The sequence below is a fragment of the Meles meles genome, chromosome 17 (genome assembly GCF_922984935.1).
Source record: "Meles meles chromosome 17, mMelMel3.1 paternal haplotype, whole genome shotgun sequence".
In the NCBI taxonomy this organism is placed as follows: Eukaryota; Metazoa; Chordata; class Mammalia; order Carnivora; family Mustelidae; genus Meles; species Meles meles.
Window position 1 is genome coordinate 18758116 of NC_060082.1, and position 20751 is coordinate 18778866.

The 20751-nt window shown below is 34.1% G+C and overlaps 1 protein-coding gene across 3 annotated transcripts in view; it reads right to left on the reverse strand.

Moving 5' to 3' along the window:
* BRINP3 (BMP/retinoic acid inducible neural specific 3) overlaps nt 1–20751 on the reverse strand; it is a 399003-nt gene that overhangs the window by 199288 nt on the left and 178964 nt on the right. For all 3 annotated transcript variants that reach the window (XM_045983654.1, XM_045983655.1, XM_045983653.1), the window contains exon 3: nt 9957–10147. In XM_045983654.1, coding sequence (XP_045839610.1) covers nt 9957–10147 — 191 coding nt within the window. The remainder of the gene's footprint in view (nt 1–9956; nt 10148–20751) is intronic.

Below are 20751 nucleotides of genomic sequence, written 5' to 3' on the forward strand. Positions count from 1 at the left end.
AGTCTTAACCTTAATTTTAAATCTTTCTCAAGTATTCAATTATAAAAGTTCATCAGAATTCTATGTAAATAACACACAATATTCATATTTAAAAACTGAGATATTATTCAATCAGCTAAAAATTTGCACTCAAATGTCACTTTTATTCCTATTTTTTAACCCAGCTATAGCTCATAAGCATGACATGAGTACCAAAGGACATCCACACATTTTGTAAAAACTAAATGTGACTCTGAAAACGATTCAACATTCTGAGTTTGTTAGAAAGTAAAAAGGATTAATGACTGTGGATATAAAAGATGTGATTATTTCACACAGAAATCATGCAGCTGTGCCTTTTACAACTAAAACACTGCGGTAGTTTATGAACATTAAAAGCACATATTGAAGGATGCTTCCAGAGAGAATGCAAACGGAAGACAATAAAACAACAACAAAAAACCAATCATGACTTTAATGTTATCCTATGATCGGTTCATAAGAAGCGATTAGGTACATTTGATATGATTACTAGGACCTCCTAGTAATGTATTTTTCTGTCCCAATTTTCAAATCATCTATGTTATGTCCATGAGGAAGATAAATTTTAAAGAAATTTCGTTCTATTATATTTTCCTTGGATTTTCTCAATTTGGATTCTCATATATATAGTTATTGAGGATAAAGGTAATGCTCTCAAAAAGTTAGAACAAGTCAAAAAAAACCATGGATAATAGAATGAGTAAAAGAATCCTATGGATAAATCAATAATGATGATGTGGCAGATTGCATTAATTTTTGCAATTACCTTCTGCACAATTGTGTTTGCAAATATGCATCCATGGATTAATGGTCCATTGTAGAGAAGAACTATAAACAGTTCATGAGTGATTTCCTTTAACTTGGTAAGGGAAAGGGTAACACTTGGGTGAGTGGAATACACGAAAGCCAGCATGCCATGATCTAGTACAAGTTTTGAAAAATGCTGCAGTTACACAAATTCTTTGGCTTTTTCCCTCTACCAGAAGGACAGCATGCTCCAAAGTGAAACTTCTTCAACTTAATTCTTGGAACGAAGAGACACCCAGAGTGGAACACAGAAGATCCACCATCAAAGCATATTAGTTGTTGTGTTTTGTTATTTCTTTACTGTGATGAAAATAACACTTACAGGTTGGCTCTGCCCTTGGTTTAGTCTACCAACCTAGAATGTATACCATCCCACCCAGACAAAAACAAAGCAAAATAAAACAAACAAAACAAAACAACTGTACATTTCTGGTAGATATCTTCCTGGTCATTCAATTTCCTTACCCTGGAAGATCTTATTTTGAATGTCCATTTGCTTTTGTATAAGTTTTACTTATAAAGAACTGCTGTTTGAGTAGAAATCTTTCTCATAGGAATAACCAATGCAAACAGAGCTTAAATGTAATTGTAGGTCTTACTTTTGATGTATCATTTCAACCCAAAAATGTCATCCTATTTTTTGGTAATAAAAGATTACATTATTCCTTGTGATAAAGTCTTATAATATTTTGGGTATAGTTGCTCTTTTGAAAATATATTTCAGTTTTTACAGTGTACTTTTCTCTCACTAGTGATGACTGTCCTTTCTTAGCTTAACATGTAAAAAGGTAAACATCCCTATCATATCTATCTTTCCACTAATACAGTGTTGTAGAAAGAACAGTGTTTTAGAAACAGACATTAAAAAAAAAAACTCTAGCTGAGAAAACTAGGGCTTCTGACAAGAAGCAGAGCCAAATAAATATCTAAAGGCAGTAAAAACAGATATGTTGGCTTAACACCAATTGGCATTTGCAAGATAATATGTGAAGGAAATAACTAGTCTTAGAGAGCTTCGACAAAGAAACATAATATGTTTTGCAAAACACTCCAAATGAAAGCATCTGACTTTTGGATTATTAGCAATTATCCACCCAAAAAGTCAGAAAAATTTTTAAACAAAATTGCCCAGTTACCATAATGTTCCTTATAGAGCAATGACATGAAAAAAGAGGAACTGGAAATAAATAGTTCCCATATCAGACGAAACTGAATCTACCTGGAATGAAACACAATTAAATTACCTCTCTTTTGGAGTTGTTTACAATGTTATAATGAACATTTTTGTTATGTATGTTATAGACTCCTGCTATTATTTTGGTAAAATTAATTTTCAGATTAATTAAGATTAATTTAAATTTAAGATTAATTTTCTAAATTTATATAGATACTCTAAACAGGACTATTCAAACTTAATGTGCATATAAATCACCCAGAGATCTGGTTAACATGTAGATTCTGATTCATTAATCTAAGATGGAATCTGAGATTCTGCAGGTCTAACAAGCTCCAAGGTAATGCTGATGGTATTGGACCATGAATTACCCTTGAGTAATGAGGCTCTAAACCATAATAACAGCAGTAAAACTTACTATCAATTTAAATATCTGTATATGCCTGTCACCTGCATGTTCCCTTAAAGAATATTGGATCTTGGGGCGCCTGGGTGGCTCAGTGGGTTAAGCCTCTGCCTTCGGCTCAGGCCATGATCTCAGGGTCCTGGGATCGAGCCCCGCATTAGGCTCTTTGCTCAGCGGGGAGCCTGCTTCTCTCTCTCTCTCTGCCTGCCTTTCTGCCTACTTGGGATCTCTGTCTGTCAAATAAATAAATAAAATCTTTAAAAAAAAAAATATTGGATCTTTGCACTGTTACAGGTAACTGGTATCTCTTTGTCAAACAATGGACAGATGATTTATCTACCTTACAAAGTGCTATAAGGAAGAAAAAGAAAACATATAACCAAATTTATAAAATATGAAAACTTAACATTTATCTTTTGATTTAGTTGCCAGAAATGTCATTATTAAGATCCATCGACATAGCAATTTTAATCCCAATTTCTTTTGTGTTATGTTCATGACTAGTTACATAAATGGTTTCAAATCACTTTAGTAGATAACTGCCTTATAAACAATAAATATTTAATTAACAATATTATTTTAACTTCCATTTTTTGAAAATTTTCTGTATCAATAAAAACATGAGAAATAAAAATAGAGGGAAAAAGAGAGATGAGAGACATTGAAACAAGACAGAAAGAGACAGAGACAGAGAACAATGGATATAACTAATCGACGTAGTATATCTTAATTTTAAAAATAAGTACAGCAGGGGGCTATAGACATTGGGGAGGGTAAGTGCTATCGTGAGTGCTGTGAAGTGTGTAAACCTGGCGATTCACAGACCTGTACCCCTGGGAATAAAAATACATTATATGTTTATTAAAAAAAAAAAATTTGGAAGGGGAGGCGAACCATAAGAGACTATGGACTCTGAAAAACAACCTGAGGGTTTTGAAGGGTCAGGGGTGGGAGGTTGGGGGAACAGGTGGTGGGTAATGGGGAGGGCACGTTTTGCATGGAGCACTGGGTGTTGTGCAAAAAGAATGAATACTGTTACGCTGAAAAAATAAATAAAATGGGAAAAAAAAATAAGTACGGCAATTTTTTTTCCCTCTTCAACATGATTGTTTTTATGATTGTCTGGAATGAAACTTCAGAAAATATTTCTTTTTCTTACTTTTAGTTCCTTTTCTTAAAACAGAATATGCGTTCTAATAGAGGAAATAGTTCCATGCATTTTTAGTGAGAATTTCTATTTGCATATGTTTTAGCAGATTTGCTTCTTTAATTATGTTACAGTTAAACTAGAATAAAAGGAATTTGTATTTCCTAAGAAGAGACCAAATGAAAATGAGAAACACAACCACTGATCAATTTTGAAAGAAGGTGGTATATGACATAGAATTAAAACTGTCTGTGGACACTTTATACAGAATGTAATTTATATAGATAAAAGTGAGAATTGAGTATTTCTGAAATTAAATAAGGATATTTGGAATCTTACACTCCTAGGGATGCAAGACAATTTTTTTTTTTTTTAAAGATTTTATTTACTTATTTGACAGATAGAGATCACAAGTAGGGAGCGAGGCAGGCAGAGAGAGAGGAGGAAGCAGGCTCCCTGCCAAGCAGAGAGCCCGATGCGGGGCTCGATCCCAGGACCCTGGGATCATGACCTGAGCGAAAGGCAGAGGCTTTAACCCACTGAGCCACCCAGGCGCCCCTCATTGATGTATCTTTTTTTTTTTTTCCCTTTTTATTAATTTTTTCAGCGTAACAGTATTCATTCTTTTTGCACAACACCCAGTGCTCCATGCAAAACGTGCCCTCCCCATCACCCACCACCTGTTCCCCCAACCTCCCACCCCTGACCCTTCAATTTTTAAAAATCGAATTGCTGTCGTATCTATACTGTATCTTATTGCTTGACTTCTGGCTTCTGTCCTTGAAAGAGATACACACACAAACAGTATATGGTAAAACTTGCAAGCTAGTAAACTACTTTGCAGCCATAGTGACTTATACACTAAGTAGTGATTGAGATAGTATTCATTATTTTAAATAACTATGCTAGTAAGTTAATGCTACTACTCAGGACATCAAGCATCTATTTTTCCATTCTCATAATGAAGAAAATATTTTCTTTATATAAACAAAATTAAATATCTGATGAAATGCTTAAGTTGAAAATGTGGTAACAGGATACATTCTCATAAGCACTTTCAGAAAAAAAAATTAAAAGACATATATTTAAAAATAACTTATTTCTACTAAAAGCTAAATTATGACTTTTAAAACTGTGCATTCAAATACCACTGGTCGGGGTGCCTGAGTGGCTCAGATGGTTAAGCCTCTGCCTTCAGCTCCCGTCATGATCTCAGGGTCCTGGGATCCAGCCCCACATTGGGTTTTGCTCAGCAGGGAGCCTGCTTCCTCCTCTCTCTGCCTGCCTCTCTGCCTACTTGTGATCTCTGTCTGTCAAATAAATAAATAAATAATTAAAACAAACAAATAAACACTGGTCAAGCAGGAATTGTTTAATGTTGCTGAGAGTGAAAAATATTTTCTAAAGTAGCAAATGAACAAATCTTAAATCTTAATATATGATCCATTCGTCCCTAGAATGAATTTTGGTTTGATTTTTTAAAATACTTCTATTGGGGCACCTTGGTGGCTCAGTTGGTTAATTGTCTGCTTTCAGCTCTGGTCATGATTCCAAGGTCATGGGATCCCTACTCAGCAGGGAGTCTGCTTCTCCCACTCCCCTCTCCCTCTGTTGCTCCCCTGTTTGTGCTCGCTCTCTCTTTCTCTGACAAATGAATAAATAAATCTTAAAAAATAATAAATAAAATTAAATATCTCTATCAAGTAAAGAGTACTTTTTCCTGCACTCCTCTCCTTGGGAAGGCATTTTGTCCTTGCATTCTTGACTGCCCACAGAAGTGCTGTGAGTTAACAGAAAGGCTGGTGTAGGAAAGGGACTGATGTGAGTAACCCTGCCTCTTCCTCTTCTTCAAGATGCGCCTGTCAGGAAAGAGCACAAGTTTTGGTCTGTTCTTCACTGTGTGGGGCTATAGAGAGCCTCGGTTGATATGGGAGCCGCACATACACTCCTGTGACTGTGGGTGGCTCGGGGCTGGAATCATGACTGCCTGGACAACTCTGTGTAATACTGCAGGTGAGGGTCCTATTTTAAATTATTATAAATATTTTATTACAACATTTTATAACATTATAAGTGAATTTGGGGGCTGCATCTTCCTTAGTATTTTTGTCTTTTTAAATTGCTCCAGAACCTAAGTTTGGTGCTTAATAGTAGGTCTCCTCCCTCTCATCTTTGAACTCAGCAGTTTTAAGCTCTTTTTATTTTTTTCCTATTCACTCCTTTGTTGTTGTTGTTCTATATTCACTACAGAGACACACTTTTATTTCAGTATTTGTCATACATTGTACTATAATGAAATATATTATAAAAACAGTCATGAAATATATTCTATACCTAGAAATCAATATATTCCAGTAGTACAATCTTTTCCAAGATTGATTCTTTATATTGAGTAGCTTATTTTAGATATTTAAACAGTGATGGAGTTTAGATATCATTATCCAAATAGAAGCAAGCTGAATTACTATATTGATAAATAGTCTGAAAGCTATAAGATAAAATAAATGTGAAAAATGATATATATTAAAGAAGGTGTTTTATAATTTATTTTTCCCTATAGGGAGAAAATTCAATCACTGGCTTTATCTATCATAAAATATCCCATTAAAGGCTTCAAGTATGCTACCCAAAGTTTTATGTCTAAGTCAATAATATGATGTACTAAATAACTCAGGGAAAAAAGACATTTTTCATTTATTTTTCATCACTTTAATACCGAGAGTATTTCACACAACTTATTTTTTCAAATGTTTAAAATGTTTAAATTTAGTTCCTGGTTACTTGGGAAGCAAAAAAATTACTGGCCTTTTGTTTAAAATGTTTGCTTATATACATGATGTCCTCAGTGTGTTAATATTACAGTTGTTACTTAGGTGGTTAAGGAGAAAGCAAGAGAGAGAAAGAGCTCTAATTAAATACCACAAATCTCATTTTTAAAAAAATGGAATGATATGATTTCATGTTCAGCCAGGTAAAACATATAAAGTTAAAATATACCTAGAGCAACAATAAAAAAAAAAAAAAGTTTAGTGTAATTACAACAGCAATATTTTTAAAAATCGCCTGAAATCAACTTGGTGTGCATTTTAATTGCAAATAGTTTATATCCTTTAGCTATGTAAATAATTTCATGGATTTTAGTTAACTTAGTAACATCACCCAACAAAGATTCCTGAAAGAAACTATAAATAACATTTAGAGGAGAAAAAAAAAAAGAATTCCGATAGAAAATACTAGGAAAACTAAATCCAAGGAGTATCCAGAGGGGAGAGAGCTAGGGAGTTTGGCAATTCCATGTGTTCCCCTCCCCCACCCAACCCCACTCTATGACTTGCCTTTAAGAAAATGCTTGAACGAGACTTTTAAATAATTGCGGTAAAACATATTACTACCATTGAATAATCAACCTGAAGAAATTATTTAATCCCACAAAGGATTTTTAGACCATGTTTATACAAACAAAAAACATACACAACAAAAACGAATCTGAAGGCCAAAACGCGGCATCTACAATTCCAAAACAATGAAAATAATCAAAAAGTCACCATGATTTTAGTATAAGGAACACATATGTCTGTAAAATTCATCTCTACTTTTTATCTCTTCTGCCTTTCCTCTGTCACTTTTTTCTTTTCTTATGTGGATAACGTATTTTATGTTCTGAAATTCTGGATATTACACATCATTGCCATAAATGTGATGAAGCCTAATGAGAGTACAAGACCACTGGACTTTTTAAAGGAAGTTATAGTAATAATTTAATTTTCACTTTTACTTCCTATTTTATTGCATTAATAATCATTGTTACTAACCCATACAGACACAGCTTTCAGAGAATCAGTTTTTATAACTACTGGAATATTTTATAATTTTTTCTATCTACACTACTGTAATAATAATAAAATAACATAAATAATTGTATGTATAAATTATGCCACACAGGGGCGCCTGGGTGGCTCAGTGGTTTAAGCCGCTGCCTTCCGCTCAGGTCATGATCTCAGGGTCCTGGGATCGAGTCCCACATCGGGCTCTCTGCTCGGCAGGGAGCCTGCTTCCCTCTCTCTCTCTGCCTGCCTCTCTGCCTACTTGTGATCTCTCTGTCAAATAAATAAATAAAATCTTTAAAAAAAAATTATGCCACACATTATGCCAAGACTATCTTCCTGCATCTACATTAATCTTCCTATGACCTTACCACACCGATTTTACTCTCCTACTTTCTCTTAAAGGAAACTAACAGAGAAGTTACTTAACACTTAAAAATTTCACAATATGGATGCCTGGGTGGCTCAGTGGGTTAAAACCTCTGCCTTCCGCTCAGGTCATGATCCCAGGGTCCTGGGATGCTCAGGTCATGATCCCAGGGTCCTGAGATCTAGCCCTGCATCAGGCTCTCTGCTCAGCAGGGAACCTGCTTCCCTTCTTCTCTCTGCCTGCCTCTCTGCCTACCTGTGATCTCTGTCTGTCAGATAAATAAATAAAAAATCTTTAAAAAAATTCACAATAAAATAAAATATTTCACAATTGGTTAAAAAAAGGAGGGGAAGTCAATTTTTCAATAACAGGCTGATCTCTTTATCTTATAATTTTAGTATTATCCACTTATGGAAGACAGAGAGCTTGTGTTTTCTTGGCTGGCCTGCTCTGTCTGCCTGAATCATTTGCATTTTCTAGCTTTAATTCCTTGAGGTTATATGACCGACTTGTATTTACTCACCGTGTCCAGAAATCTCCTTTTCCAACCTCTCCATGCCTTGCTCACCTGCTCTTGCTTGCATCCTCATTCTCTCCAATTTTGTATCTTTGTTTGTTTAACTGAGTATTTTGGCTCTTTGGATTTGGTTTTTATTCAGTCTTCTTGAATTAGATCTCAGTTATCCTCTGCACATATCATACTTTTGACATCTATGTAGTGAACTTGAACATCTCAGTCTCTAAACAAAGTTTAGTTTCATTTATTCATTTTAACAAATATTTAATGAGAACCCATTGTATGCCAGGCACTTAAAACTATGGAGGTAAACTGGTGACAAGTAGAGGTAAGGTCCCAGTTTTCAAGAAAATATGCAGGAATGACAGATAATAAGTCAGAAAACTAGTAATTAAAAAATTTCACATAAAAATGAAGATTATAAAGAATACAAAGAAGATCAAGATATAATAGAGACTACTGGTGGACCACTGGGCATGTTCCTGGTACCAGGCACAGGGAAACCCTCTATAGCAAGTAACATTTGAGCAGAAAAATTGTCCCAAAACATTTGAAGGTCACTGTCGTTGAAAACAGAGCATGACGAGCGGAGAGAAAAGTTGAGGTCTGTGGTGAAAGCCAGTATAAGACATTCATGCAGTGCATTATACACCATAACAAGATATTTGGATTTTATTTTAAGTGGCTAATTGTATGTTTTAATTGACACAGGGAATGATTTGACCTTATCCAAGTTTAAAAAGATCTGTGTGGAGTATGGACCTTGTCCGGGTAGAAGTCAGAAGGTTTTGACATGGGATATATTTTGGAAGAAAAAGAAGTATTAGCATGACTTACGGACAGACTAGACTGACAGCTAACGGAAAGAAAAGACTCATCGTCTAAGGCAGGACAAATGAAGAACTGGTGGCCTTTCCTATCACCACACCCCTGGTGGGAATCAATCTGTCTGCATTCAGTACACCTACTGAGCAGCAGACAAGGAAGCAGGGAATCGCTGTTTTTATACCAATGGTGTTCAGTGCTCTTCATTATAGTAAAGAGTAACATCCATTTCTACACATTTTCCCTACTACATTACCTCCCCAAATATCATCTAAGTGCTGAATTAGATATCACCATGATAAAACACATATTTAATGATATTAAAACCACAGATTTCTTATTTCTTACAAATTCATAAATTGAAGAAGTGACATCACTGATCTCTACTTTTACATTATGCATCATGATTGATATTTAAGGATCATCCTCTCTATATCATAATCAACCACAATCAGATATACTAAAGTAGTGCTAAAAAATGTAATTTTAGATCTTTAACGTTTGCTTCAGGAAACTTTATCCTGTTCTCTATAACCAGAAGTGATGACTTCCACCCGTGACTTGACTGTTTATTATTCATTTTTTAAGCAAAATTTGGCCCATCACCTGGCATTATAGAGTGTAATAGTTAATGACTATATTTAATGCAAGCTATTGTACTGCAAATTGACTTCAAGCAGGAACTAAGTAATAACCATCTACCTTACCATTGTGAATACCATAGAAGGCATTTAGGAATAACTCGATGGATAGATTGAATAAATGAATGAATTCTAGAAGTATTCAAACTGAAACTTTTTTTTCCTGATTTTGACAGTTTTAGCCACAAACACACATAGGCACAGATATTTTCAAAGAATCGTACCTCCCAAAGTAGCAGATAGCAAGAAATGTGTCCCATATTTCTTGATAAGGTTTTCTGTGATTTGCTGAAGGGTAGGTCGGCGTCCCAGAAGTCTTATGTTGCGGAAGAATTCAGGAGCAAGAGGCAGAGGGGAGCCCAGGAAATTTCTTCTCTCAACTGCAAGGTTATTTACTTTCCAGCGGCCAAACTCCCTGAAAAGCAAATTCATTTTTATTCATAAATACAAAATCTATCTGAATGTTTTCATTTGAAAAGTTCACTTGGTAGTTTCGCTAGGGTCACCACATTACAGTGAGTCTGGCCTGTAATAATATGTCATGTGCTATGAGTAGGAGAAGCAACATTTATAATTTAGGTAACTGGAGTGAATATTCTGAAACCAAATCATATAAAGGAAAAAATAAGCTACTTAAACAGCTTCCACTGATTTTTTCCCCAAGAAAATATATACTCATAAACATGATTTTGTTATGCATAGAACATGAATGCAGAGCCATTTAAAAAATCACCAAGGTAATATTTTATTATTTTGTAAGGGAAATTGTACAAAAGAGAATGAATTTATTTTCATAATTCTGATTATTGTTTTCTCTATTCATTTTAGAGGGGACCTTGTAAAACTTCAAGAATATTATAAAGCTACTGGAGAATTTAAAAAACATGATCTCAAAAGAAACATTTTTTACAGTAATTATTGCTTACAACATATTTTGAAACCTAAATTCAACTTGATTAGCAATTTCTTAGGATGCAAAATGAATTTTCAGGTAGGTTTGGCCAAATTGAAATGGAAGATAGAGTTTTAAATGATTTATACATTTAAACATAGATTTATACGTTTGTATCGAGTTAAAATCAACCTAACAATACTTTAGCCAAGAACTATGGTGAATGGATTTCCTGATTAACTGTATTTTTTCTGATGAGTGATCTGATAAAAATCTTAAGTACCTTCCGTTGGGAAGAATGCCATCTACCAGGCTAAATACTCCCAGGTATTTTATTTAGCTTATTGTTATCTAGCAAGTAAAATTTTGAATAAATATTATATAAATATGTGCCATATTTATGTATATTTTTCCACCGAAAAATGCCTGCAGTGCACCAATGAACAGTGAATGATAAAAAGATAAGTCAGTGAACCAGACCAATACTGTCCCTGTCCAAATGGAGTTCACATTCTAGAGAAAGTTTTTAAAAATAAATAAAAAACAGACGTTAACTCAAATTTTAAACAAACGTCACAGTGTTGTAAGTACAGAGATCTACCACAGACAGCCTACTGCGATAAGCCACAGAGCTGTGGGCCCTGTTTTACTTTCAGTGACCAGAAAAGGCAACTCTAGAGAGGTGGTGTATAATAGTTAGGCAGTCTCTGAAGGGAGGGGAAAAAAAAGTTGCCAAAGGCAGTGAAGCAGGGAAAAGATTTATACAGAATTAAGAAGAACAGTAAATACTTGAAGGACAAAGAGCCGTATCCCTGACAGAGCTTCTAACTAGGAATATTTCTCTCAGGAGACTCACATTCGGGAGCCCAAGAATCTTGGTCTTTTGGAAATTAATTGTAAGATAAGGTTCACTCAGGGATCTACGGAAGACTTCATCCTGAGAATAAGTGAACGTAGTATTTCTTTCATTGAGAAACTCTTGCCATCTCCTCCATAAATCAGCTGATCTAAACAGTTTTCTCTGCCAATGGTTCTCCAACTTCAGCACCTCTTAGCGCTGCCTGGAAACTCCACCCGAGTTTTCTGATTCATTAGGTCTCAAATGGGATCTGAAGGTTGCATTTTTTTTATCACTTTTTTAATACACATATAATGTATTTTTATCCCCAGGGGTACAGGTCTGTGAATCGCCAGGTTTAGACACTTCACGGCACTCACGATAGCACATACCCTCCCCAATGTCCATAGCCCCCTCCCCCTTTCCCAATCCCCCCTCCCCCCTAATTAATTGATTTTAAAAAACTACAATCAATGCCATTAAAAATGGTTTATTTATTTATTTATTTATGGTTTGTCTCCCTCCCAATCCCATCTTGTTTCATTTATTCTTCTCCTATCCCCCAACCCCCCATGTTGCTTCTCCATGTCCTCATATCAGGGAGATCATATGATAGTGTCTTTCTCTGATTGACTTGGCCAACAGACACATGAAAAAGTGCTCCACGTCACTCGGCATCAGGGAAATACAAATCAAATCCACAATGAGATATCACCTCACACCAGTCAGAATGGCTAAAATTAACAAGTCAGGAAATGACAGATGCTGGCGAGGATGTGGAGAAAGGGGAACCCTCCTCCACTGTTGGTGGGAATGCAAGCTGGTGCAACCACTCTGGAAAACAGCACAGAGGTTCCTCAAAATGTTGAAAATAGAACTACCCTATGACCCAGCAATTGCACTACTGGGTATTTACCCTAAAGATACAAACATAGTGATCCGAAGGGGCACGTGTACCCGAATGTTTATAGCAGCAATGTCTACAATAGCCAAACTATGGAAAGAACCTAGATGTCCATCAGCAGATGAATGGATAAAGAAGATGTGGTATATATACACAATGGAATACTATGCAGCCATCAAAAGAAATGAAATCTTGCCATTTGCGATGACGTGGATGGAACTAGAGCGTATCATGCTTAGTGAAGGTTGCATTTTTAACAAGCAACACTAATGCTGCTATTTGGAAAAAAATATTAATTAGAAAATTTAATATATTGTCTTTAAAATTTTCTTAAAGTGCTCTATTTTCAGTAAATGTAGGGTTCTTAGAGATACTATTCTAGATTTATTAATTCATGTTTCCTCAGATGACAGTATGGATGTCCTTTATCTTTCAAAACCTAGGTTGATATTAACAAATTTTTATGTCTTTTCTTTTTATAAAAAAGTTACCTGTATTGAATATACATGTATAATATATAACACATTTTATATATTTTATATATTTTTTAAAGATTTTTTATTTATTTATTTGACAGAGATTACAAGTAGACAGAGAGGCAGGCACAGAGAGAGGAAGGGAAGCAGCTCCCCGCTGAGCAGAGAGCCCAATGTGGGGCTTGATCCCAGCACCCTAAGATTATGACCTGAGCTGAAGGCAGAGGCTTAACCCACTGAGCCACCCAGGCACCCCTATTTTATATATTCTAAATGTATATTATATAATATACAATACATGATATATAACATATTTATATATATAGCTATATAGAATTTCATATATATATATTTTACATACATTTTATATTACATATAAATATATATTAGAGCATTCTAATTCTAAATTCCAATATTTATTAGAAAATATATTGTATATATAAAATATATAATTACATAGAATATATGTATATTATAATTTTTTATATATTACATACAATGTATTATAATTACATATATTTATATGCATATGCTTATAATTACAAACATATGCATTATTATAGTTGCATATTACATTATGTGTAATATATATTACAGATAATAATGTAGCTATATAAGTATATACTTATATATAAGTACAATATACTTTTTATTTATATCATATATGTAAGTATATATTCAAAATTGTGAGGAAGAATCTTTAGATAAAACATTTAAGTTGTAATATTTTGTGATATATCTCAAGGTATACAATCATGTAATGCTTGTAAAAAGTTATTTATTAAACTGTGATTGAAATAATAGTTGCTCAATTCTAAACTTTAAAAGCTTACCCACAAAAATGTACTTCTTTAATTTGCTGAAAAAATTTATAATTTTGTCAGGGAATGACATAACTTTAACTCAAAATTGTGGTGTTATTTTTTCCCATGACTTAAAGTGCTAAATATATAAACTCACATGCATGTATTCATAGACTAACATGTAGACTAATAAATGAATTAATTGGACGTTAAATAAACAAGAAGATTGGTTCAATTGTGATATTGTAAATACCATATAAACCCTCTTAAAATCACAGAATATTTCATGCTAGATGACTGTGGGTAAATACACATTTGAAGTGTGCAATTCTAGTCTTTCTTATCTTTCTTCACAATTATTTAATATACAAATAAAAACCCGTGATCTATTCTGACCTGACTTACTACTTTCTTTAGTTTTTCCTCTTAAATTTGACAAAAAACAGATATAATATGAAAGAACTATAGCATATTTGTGTCATTTTCTGAAATCAGTTTTTAACACTAATTTATAAGAAAATATATTAATTGTTCACTTTTATTCCCATCACAGAATTCTGCTAGCCATGTATGTAGATGAATGAAAAAACCTTATCTCAAAGGCTCAGAGATTATATTAAGAAAGATAAGATATTATATAAGAAAGATATTATATTAAGAAAGATAAAATGCAAATGAATAAATTTCAATTCACCCACTTTAGAATATTTTTATGTACAAAAATATAACTGTGCAGTAGTTTATTTAGCATAATCCCTCTACCCAATTTATCACTATCCTTTAATGTAAGTATAGTAATCTAACTTACTTTGAATATGTTTTCTCTTCTCCTGATTCACATACCATGGAAAGCTATGCAGACCCTAAGACCTTGGACAAGCTTTCCAGAAAGCTGTCAGGTGCTGAGGTATTACGTCAGTCTGTAAACCTTGATGAGGTTTATAAAATCAGTTCACCTTCCAACGTTTCAGCTGGACAAAACATTTTACCATCTCATCTCATTATCCTCTCTGTCACACAACAGCCAAAAGTAAAGGATAACTCTTGGGAAGTGTGATTAAACTCAGACTAATACTAAGGCAAAGTAGCCAAATGACTAACTAACCAATTTAATTAATTAATTAATTTAAAAATTCCTTTAGGGGCGCCTGGGTGGCTCAGTGGGTTAAAGCCTCTGCCTTCGGCTCAGGTCATGATCCCACGGTCCTGGGATCGAGCCCTGCATCAGGCTATCTGCTTTGCAGGGAGCCTGCCTCCCCCTCTCTCTCTGCCTGCCTCTTTGCCTACTTGTGATCTCTGTCTGTCGAATAAATAAAATCTTTAAAAAAAAAAAAAATCCTTAGTGTTAGTAATTATAGCAAATTTTTTTCTTTTTTCTTTTTCTTTTTAAAGATTTTATTTATTTATTTGACAGACAGAGATCACAAGTAGGCAGAGAGGCAGGCAGAGAGAGAGAGAGAGAGAGAATGGGAAGCAGGTTCCCTTCTGAGCAGAGAGCCCAATGCGGAGCTCGATACCAGGACCCTGGGATCATGACCTGAGCCGAAGTCAGAGGCTTTAACCCACTGAGCCACCCAGGTGCTCCAGATTATTTTCTTATCTTGAAAGCTCTAGCTACAATTCTTCTCCTAGGGGCGCCTGGGTGGCTCCGTCAGTAGAGCCTCTGCCTTGGGCTCCAGTCATGATCCAGATCTCAGGGTCCTGGCATCAGCCCACATCAGGCTCCCTGCTCAGCGGGAGCCTGTTTCTCCCTCTCCCTGCTTCTCCTTTGCCCTATCCCCTGTTCATGCTCTCTTGCTATCTCTCTCTCTCAAATAAATAGATAAAATCTTCAAAAATAAATAAAATTCTTCTCTTAGTTTTTCTTTTATATTTTGTATAAAGAATAAAATAATATACTATACTTTCAAGTGTATATCCAAAAAAGTGTACTTTCGTGTGGGTGTATAAAATCATAAATGTCGATCTAAGATCTCTCATTTCCACTCTCCCCATTATTAGTTTGTATTGTAATGATACACGATCACTAATCGCTACCGATTTTTGGTTAAAACCCAGGCAGATAGCACTGAAATAATCCTGAGAAGTGTCAGCAAGGATCACTTTAAGTAAAGGAAGTCATACCTGAACAATTAAGTACCACACTGTGAGCAGTGAACACTAGGTATACATACAGACACTCAGGGTCCCTTCACCCTGGGCACAGGATAAGACTGCAGTTACTGGTGTCTAAAATCAGTGTGGCCATGTGACTTACTTTGACTAATGAAGTATGCACCTGGCTGGTCCATCAGCCTGGGATCCTAATAAATAATGATGATTCAAATCCCCATTCCCCAACCCCACTCCTGCAACTTACAAGGGTGAACAAGCTCATGAACTACAAAGAAATTTTGTCATGCAAAGTTATCAAGATGATGGGGTTATTAGTTGGTTTATTTGCTTGCTTTCTAGTAATATAATCTAGTACATCATAAGCAACATAGAGTATTTTGACTTTGGGGTAACTTGAGAAGGCAATAAAGAACTAATGGTTGTATATAAATTGGAAATTATGGATGCAGTTTTTTTTTTTCTTCCTGAAGGAAGATAAAATTCACCTCCGTTGCAACTAGACCATGCATTTGTTAAATCTTGGAAAATTTAAAAGCAATGGAATGCTGAATTGAAAACATGCTGTTGGGTATGATTATCATAATGAGAGCATTTTACCTAAAGGATCTAAGGATTCCATCCAGATTCATTATGTTTATATTAAATAAGAACATTGTTGCATCTAACTGAATGCTCCATTCTACCTGAAGCCTTCACAGTACATAAATATCTTCCCATCATAACCTTTGGAGGTGTTTAAATGAAATAGGCACAATCATTAGAGTTTAATGTGACTCAGCCCCTTTAGAAGCAGCACTATTTTGAGGAACACCCAAATGGGCTATAAACAGTTCAGCCAGAACAGTACTTTGCAATTTTTTTTTTTTTTTTGGCTCTAAGAAGCCTTGATTAGTTGATTAAGTTGTATATTTGCCTGCTAAAAATTCTGGCTTACAGGCATCTATTTTTATGTACGTCTATGTAATGTTTACTTTTCTATAACAATATTTGTTATAATTTCATCTGTACCCATTTAATGTAAAAGATTAGAAAACAAGAATGACATCAACAAATTCCATTAAGTAATGATTAAATCATTGCCATATTGTCATTGACTTTTCTTATTAGTATTTAAATTCTATGTGAACACAAAAATGTACTCAGTGTATTTAAAATATATTAAGTACCACAATTTCTTTCAAATTACACATATATATCCAGTTCCTGGGAAATATAGATCCTGTCACTGTTGCTTTTTAATTCAATGCCAAAGGAAAAGCAGGAATAAAAAAATTGACAAAATCAGATGATAACAGTTGCTGAAAAGATTTACCGTTAACTACCAATTTACACTAAATAAAGTTGCTTATCTAAGTCTAAAGAGGCTATTATTGTATTATTTTTCACAACACTACATTTGTTAGCTTATAATTTTGATTCATTCAATATTAATTAAATTTGTGTTCACAACAGAATATTAAAATAAGATTTATTACCCGAGCACTAATGTATGGCAAACAAATTCAGCCTGAGAATCATAAATTGACTTGCCAATCTTGTGTAGCAATATCCTTCTAATTGCATCTATAAAGTCATACTGATCTTTAAAAATGCCACTAATAATCAATACTAACTCCCCATAATTCTATTATGTGTAACTGTTATATATATGAATGGTTCTTTGAACGGTCTTTCCTTATAGCTTTCATGTTGCACAGATGATGCTGTTTTCCATTTGTCCATTAAAAGAGAAATGTTCCTAATGGCCTGGATAACTGTAGCTCTGAAGCTAGTGTTTTTAAAGCAGCTGAATGCTAAACAGTTGGCAGAGTAGAGAATCCACTTTCTTTCGCCCTCCTGCCTTTTGAGATAAAACAACTTTAAAAAAAAAATTAACAGTAGCGAGTTTTTAAATCTTGAGAGGTCTTTTTGGATGAGGCTAGGAATTTAACACAATGAATTTATGCAAATAAAATACTGGAATAAAAGACCAATGAAAAATACGACTTATGTAAATTGTGTACATGTAGGATTTTTGAGAAGCACATTTAATGACTATAGTATTTTGAAAGCCAACAGGAGCACCTGGGCTGCTCAATGGTTAAAGCATCTGCCTTTAGCTCAGGTCCTGATCCCAGAGTCCTAGGATGGAATCCTACACTTGGATCCCTGCTCAGCAGGAAGCTTACTTCTCCCTCTCCCACTCCCCTTGCTTGTGCTCCCTCTCTCGCTATTCTCTCTGTCAAATAAATAAATAAAATCTTAAAAAAAAAAAAAGAGCTGCCAACACATCATTGATTAGAGAAAACAAATTAGAAGGATTGCAACAGAATATTGCCCCCACCCCTATAAAATAGCAAGAATTAGTTATAGGTGTAGCTTCTTATCTATATCATTGAATTAAAGAAAATGGAGGTAGAGTTACAAAGAAATTTTTTAAAGAATTTTTAATTATTAAAAAAGTGTTAAATTTTCAGGGCCATAAAATGACTGAAAATTCATATTAGCTTATATAGTTTTAAGTTATCTCTGTAATTTAATAGATAGGGTTTTATTCAAATTTTAAGAGAAATGCCACAGAATTTAGTTACTATAGTCAATGCCATTATTCCCAAAGGTGACTTATTTAATAGAAACAAAGTTACCACATGCTGTGCCCGCACAGATAGATACATAATATAATAATTTATTATTTACATCTAAATTAAATCACTCTTTTGAACAGATGTTAGCAAAAGTATTGATGTAAAAAATATAGATACATGCTGTCAATAGGACTTTCTAAGTTGAAGAGAAGGAATTAAGTAACAAACAAAAGTTTTTCTTTCTAAATTTTGGTACTGCAATTTAACATCTGTTACTACTTCTCACAATTCTCCATCAATTATGTTAATATAATATAGAGATCTGGTAACTATTAATCAGTGTAGACAAGCCAAGAGACAGATACAACTGAGCTAAATTAAAATATTCTGATTTTCTCTGACACAAGAAATAAACAAATGTGAAGGTCCTTTCTTTACATTTATAATTTAAAAGATATTTATCTTGGTTAATTAGCGAAAATATTTGCATTTCACACATTAATTTAAATATTTTAGGGAGGTAATGTTAGCTTTTCAAGAGAGAATAGATTTAGGAGTCAGAAAGCTGAAGTTTCAAATCCCACCCTCTCCAACTCAATTCACAAAATTCAAAGTCCTGTGAATTCTGGCATATTCTTAACCTCACTGACATAAAGTCATTTCACTTAGGTACATACATCTAATAGTAAATGTGTAACATTTAACTAAAATGGTATGGGGGACATGGTTTACCTCTTAGCAAATTTTGGCATGTGTATGCTTGTGAAGTCATGAATTTTTGTCCCAGGATGTCAATTCTTTAAATATATATAAACATCGATCAAGGTCATAAGCCTTAAAGGAATTAAGTGGTAAAATTAACAAAATAATTTATAAACAAAGCCACACTCAAAGAATCTACAAGGGCACCTAAGTGCTCCGTTGGTTAAGTGTCCAACTTGATTTCAGCTCAGGTCTTGATCTCAAGGTGGTGAGATCAAGCCATGGCTGTGTCAGGCTCTGTGCTCAGTGCAGAGTCTGCTTGAGATATTCTCTCTCTCCCTCTCCATTTGCCCTTCCCCCTGCTCGCATGCTCTCTTTCTCTCTCTCTGTCTCAAATAAATAAATAAATAAAATCTTAAAAAAAAAAAAAAGGAAACAAAGAAAGAAAGAATCTACAAATTGCTCTTCTTTGTCCAGGTACAGACTAATAAGTTAAATGCCCACGAAGAAGGTTATTGCTAAAAGAATAGTTAACAGCTAATGAAAAATTAATCTGCTTTGTGATAATGTCTTTAAACATTTAAGCAATAAGTTCATTAAGAATTCTTTATGATGGTCCAGTCTCTACCTTAAATATTGGATCAAACATTCACAAACCATAGATTATGACAAGTAACTAACCAATTAAATATTTGAACTTGCAGTAAGTTACAAATTCATATGTTGCTTCATTTCAAGTAATATAAGGTAAAAATGTAAGATCAAGGGTCATTCTCTTTGAGAGTAATTACAATTTTTAGAGGCAGTGAATATAAATTGTTAATCTTTTTAATGGAATTTTTTCATAATAAAATTAATTTTAAATATAACTCAATTTAATAGAATATATGTTTTTCCTTAAATAGGTTTTAAAATGGCTTAAAGAAAACTGTTCTTAAAATGTTATGATTTTCGCACAACACCCAGTGCTCCATGCAGAAAAAAAAAAAAAAAAAGTTATGATTTTCCCACATAGTTAAGGGAATTAAACTTGCTATTAATTTTATGTCTTTTGCATCAACACATTGAAGAAAGGCTGGATATGGTCTTTTACAACAAATTTTCAGGAAAAAAGTGCACACTCTTCGATTTACAAGGTGTGAATTATTATTCCCCAAATTATAACCTTTCAGCCTGAATCAGGCTTGAGTTGTCAAAATGTCACTTTACACAAAAAAAGCTTGTGAAGCGTAAACTGGCAATGTCACGTTTCTCTGGATATTACCCTCAGAATTTATGGATTACAAATTGAAATTTATTATCTAACAGGCACTTAGAATTCCTGTCTTCTATGCTTGAGAATTATACAAAATAAATTAGTTAACTATCACCCACTATATACAGACTTCATCAGGGAAACTGCACTCATATTTACCACACCAACCCAGTCCTCAACTAATGGTTATATATACTCATAGCTGAGTATTCTTTTTGCTCCTAGTAACTAAAATACTGGTGTAGTTACTTGATTAATACCTGCCTCCTCCTTTATGCAACAGGCTCAACATGCTTTCTTTTTATGGCCCTGTATTTTTAAGACTGAGACACATGACCTGTAGTAATCACTCAGTTTATACATACTGAATCAACAAATGAGCAATATTCACATGTGAGCTAAAATGAAATGACTGTATAACTAAGATAGGGATGGGGTTTGTGACTTGTAAGCATACACTTTGGCTAAGG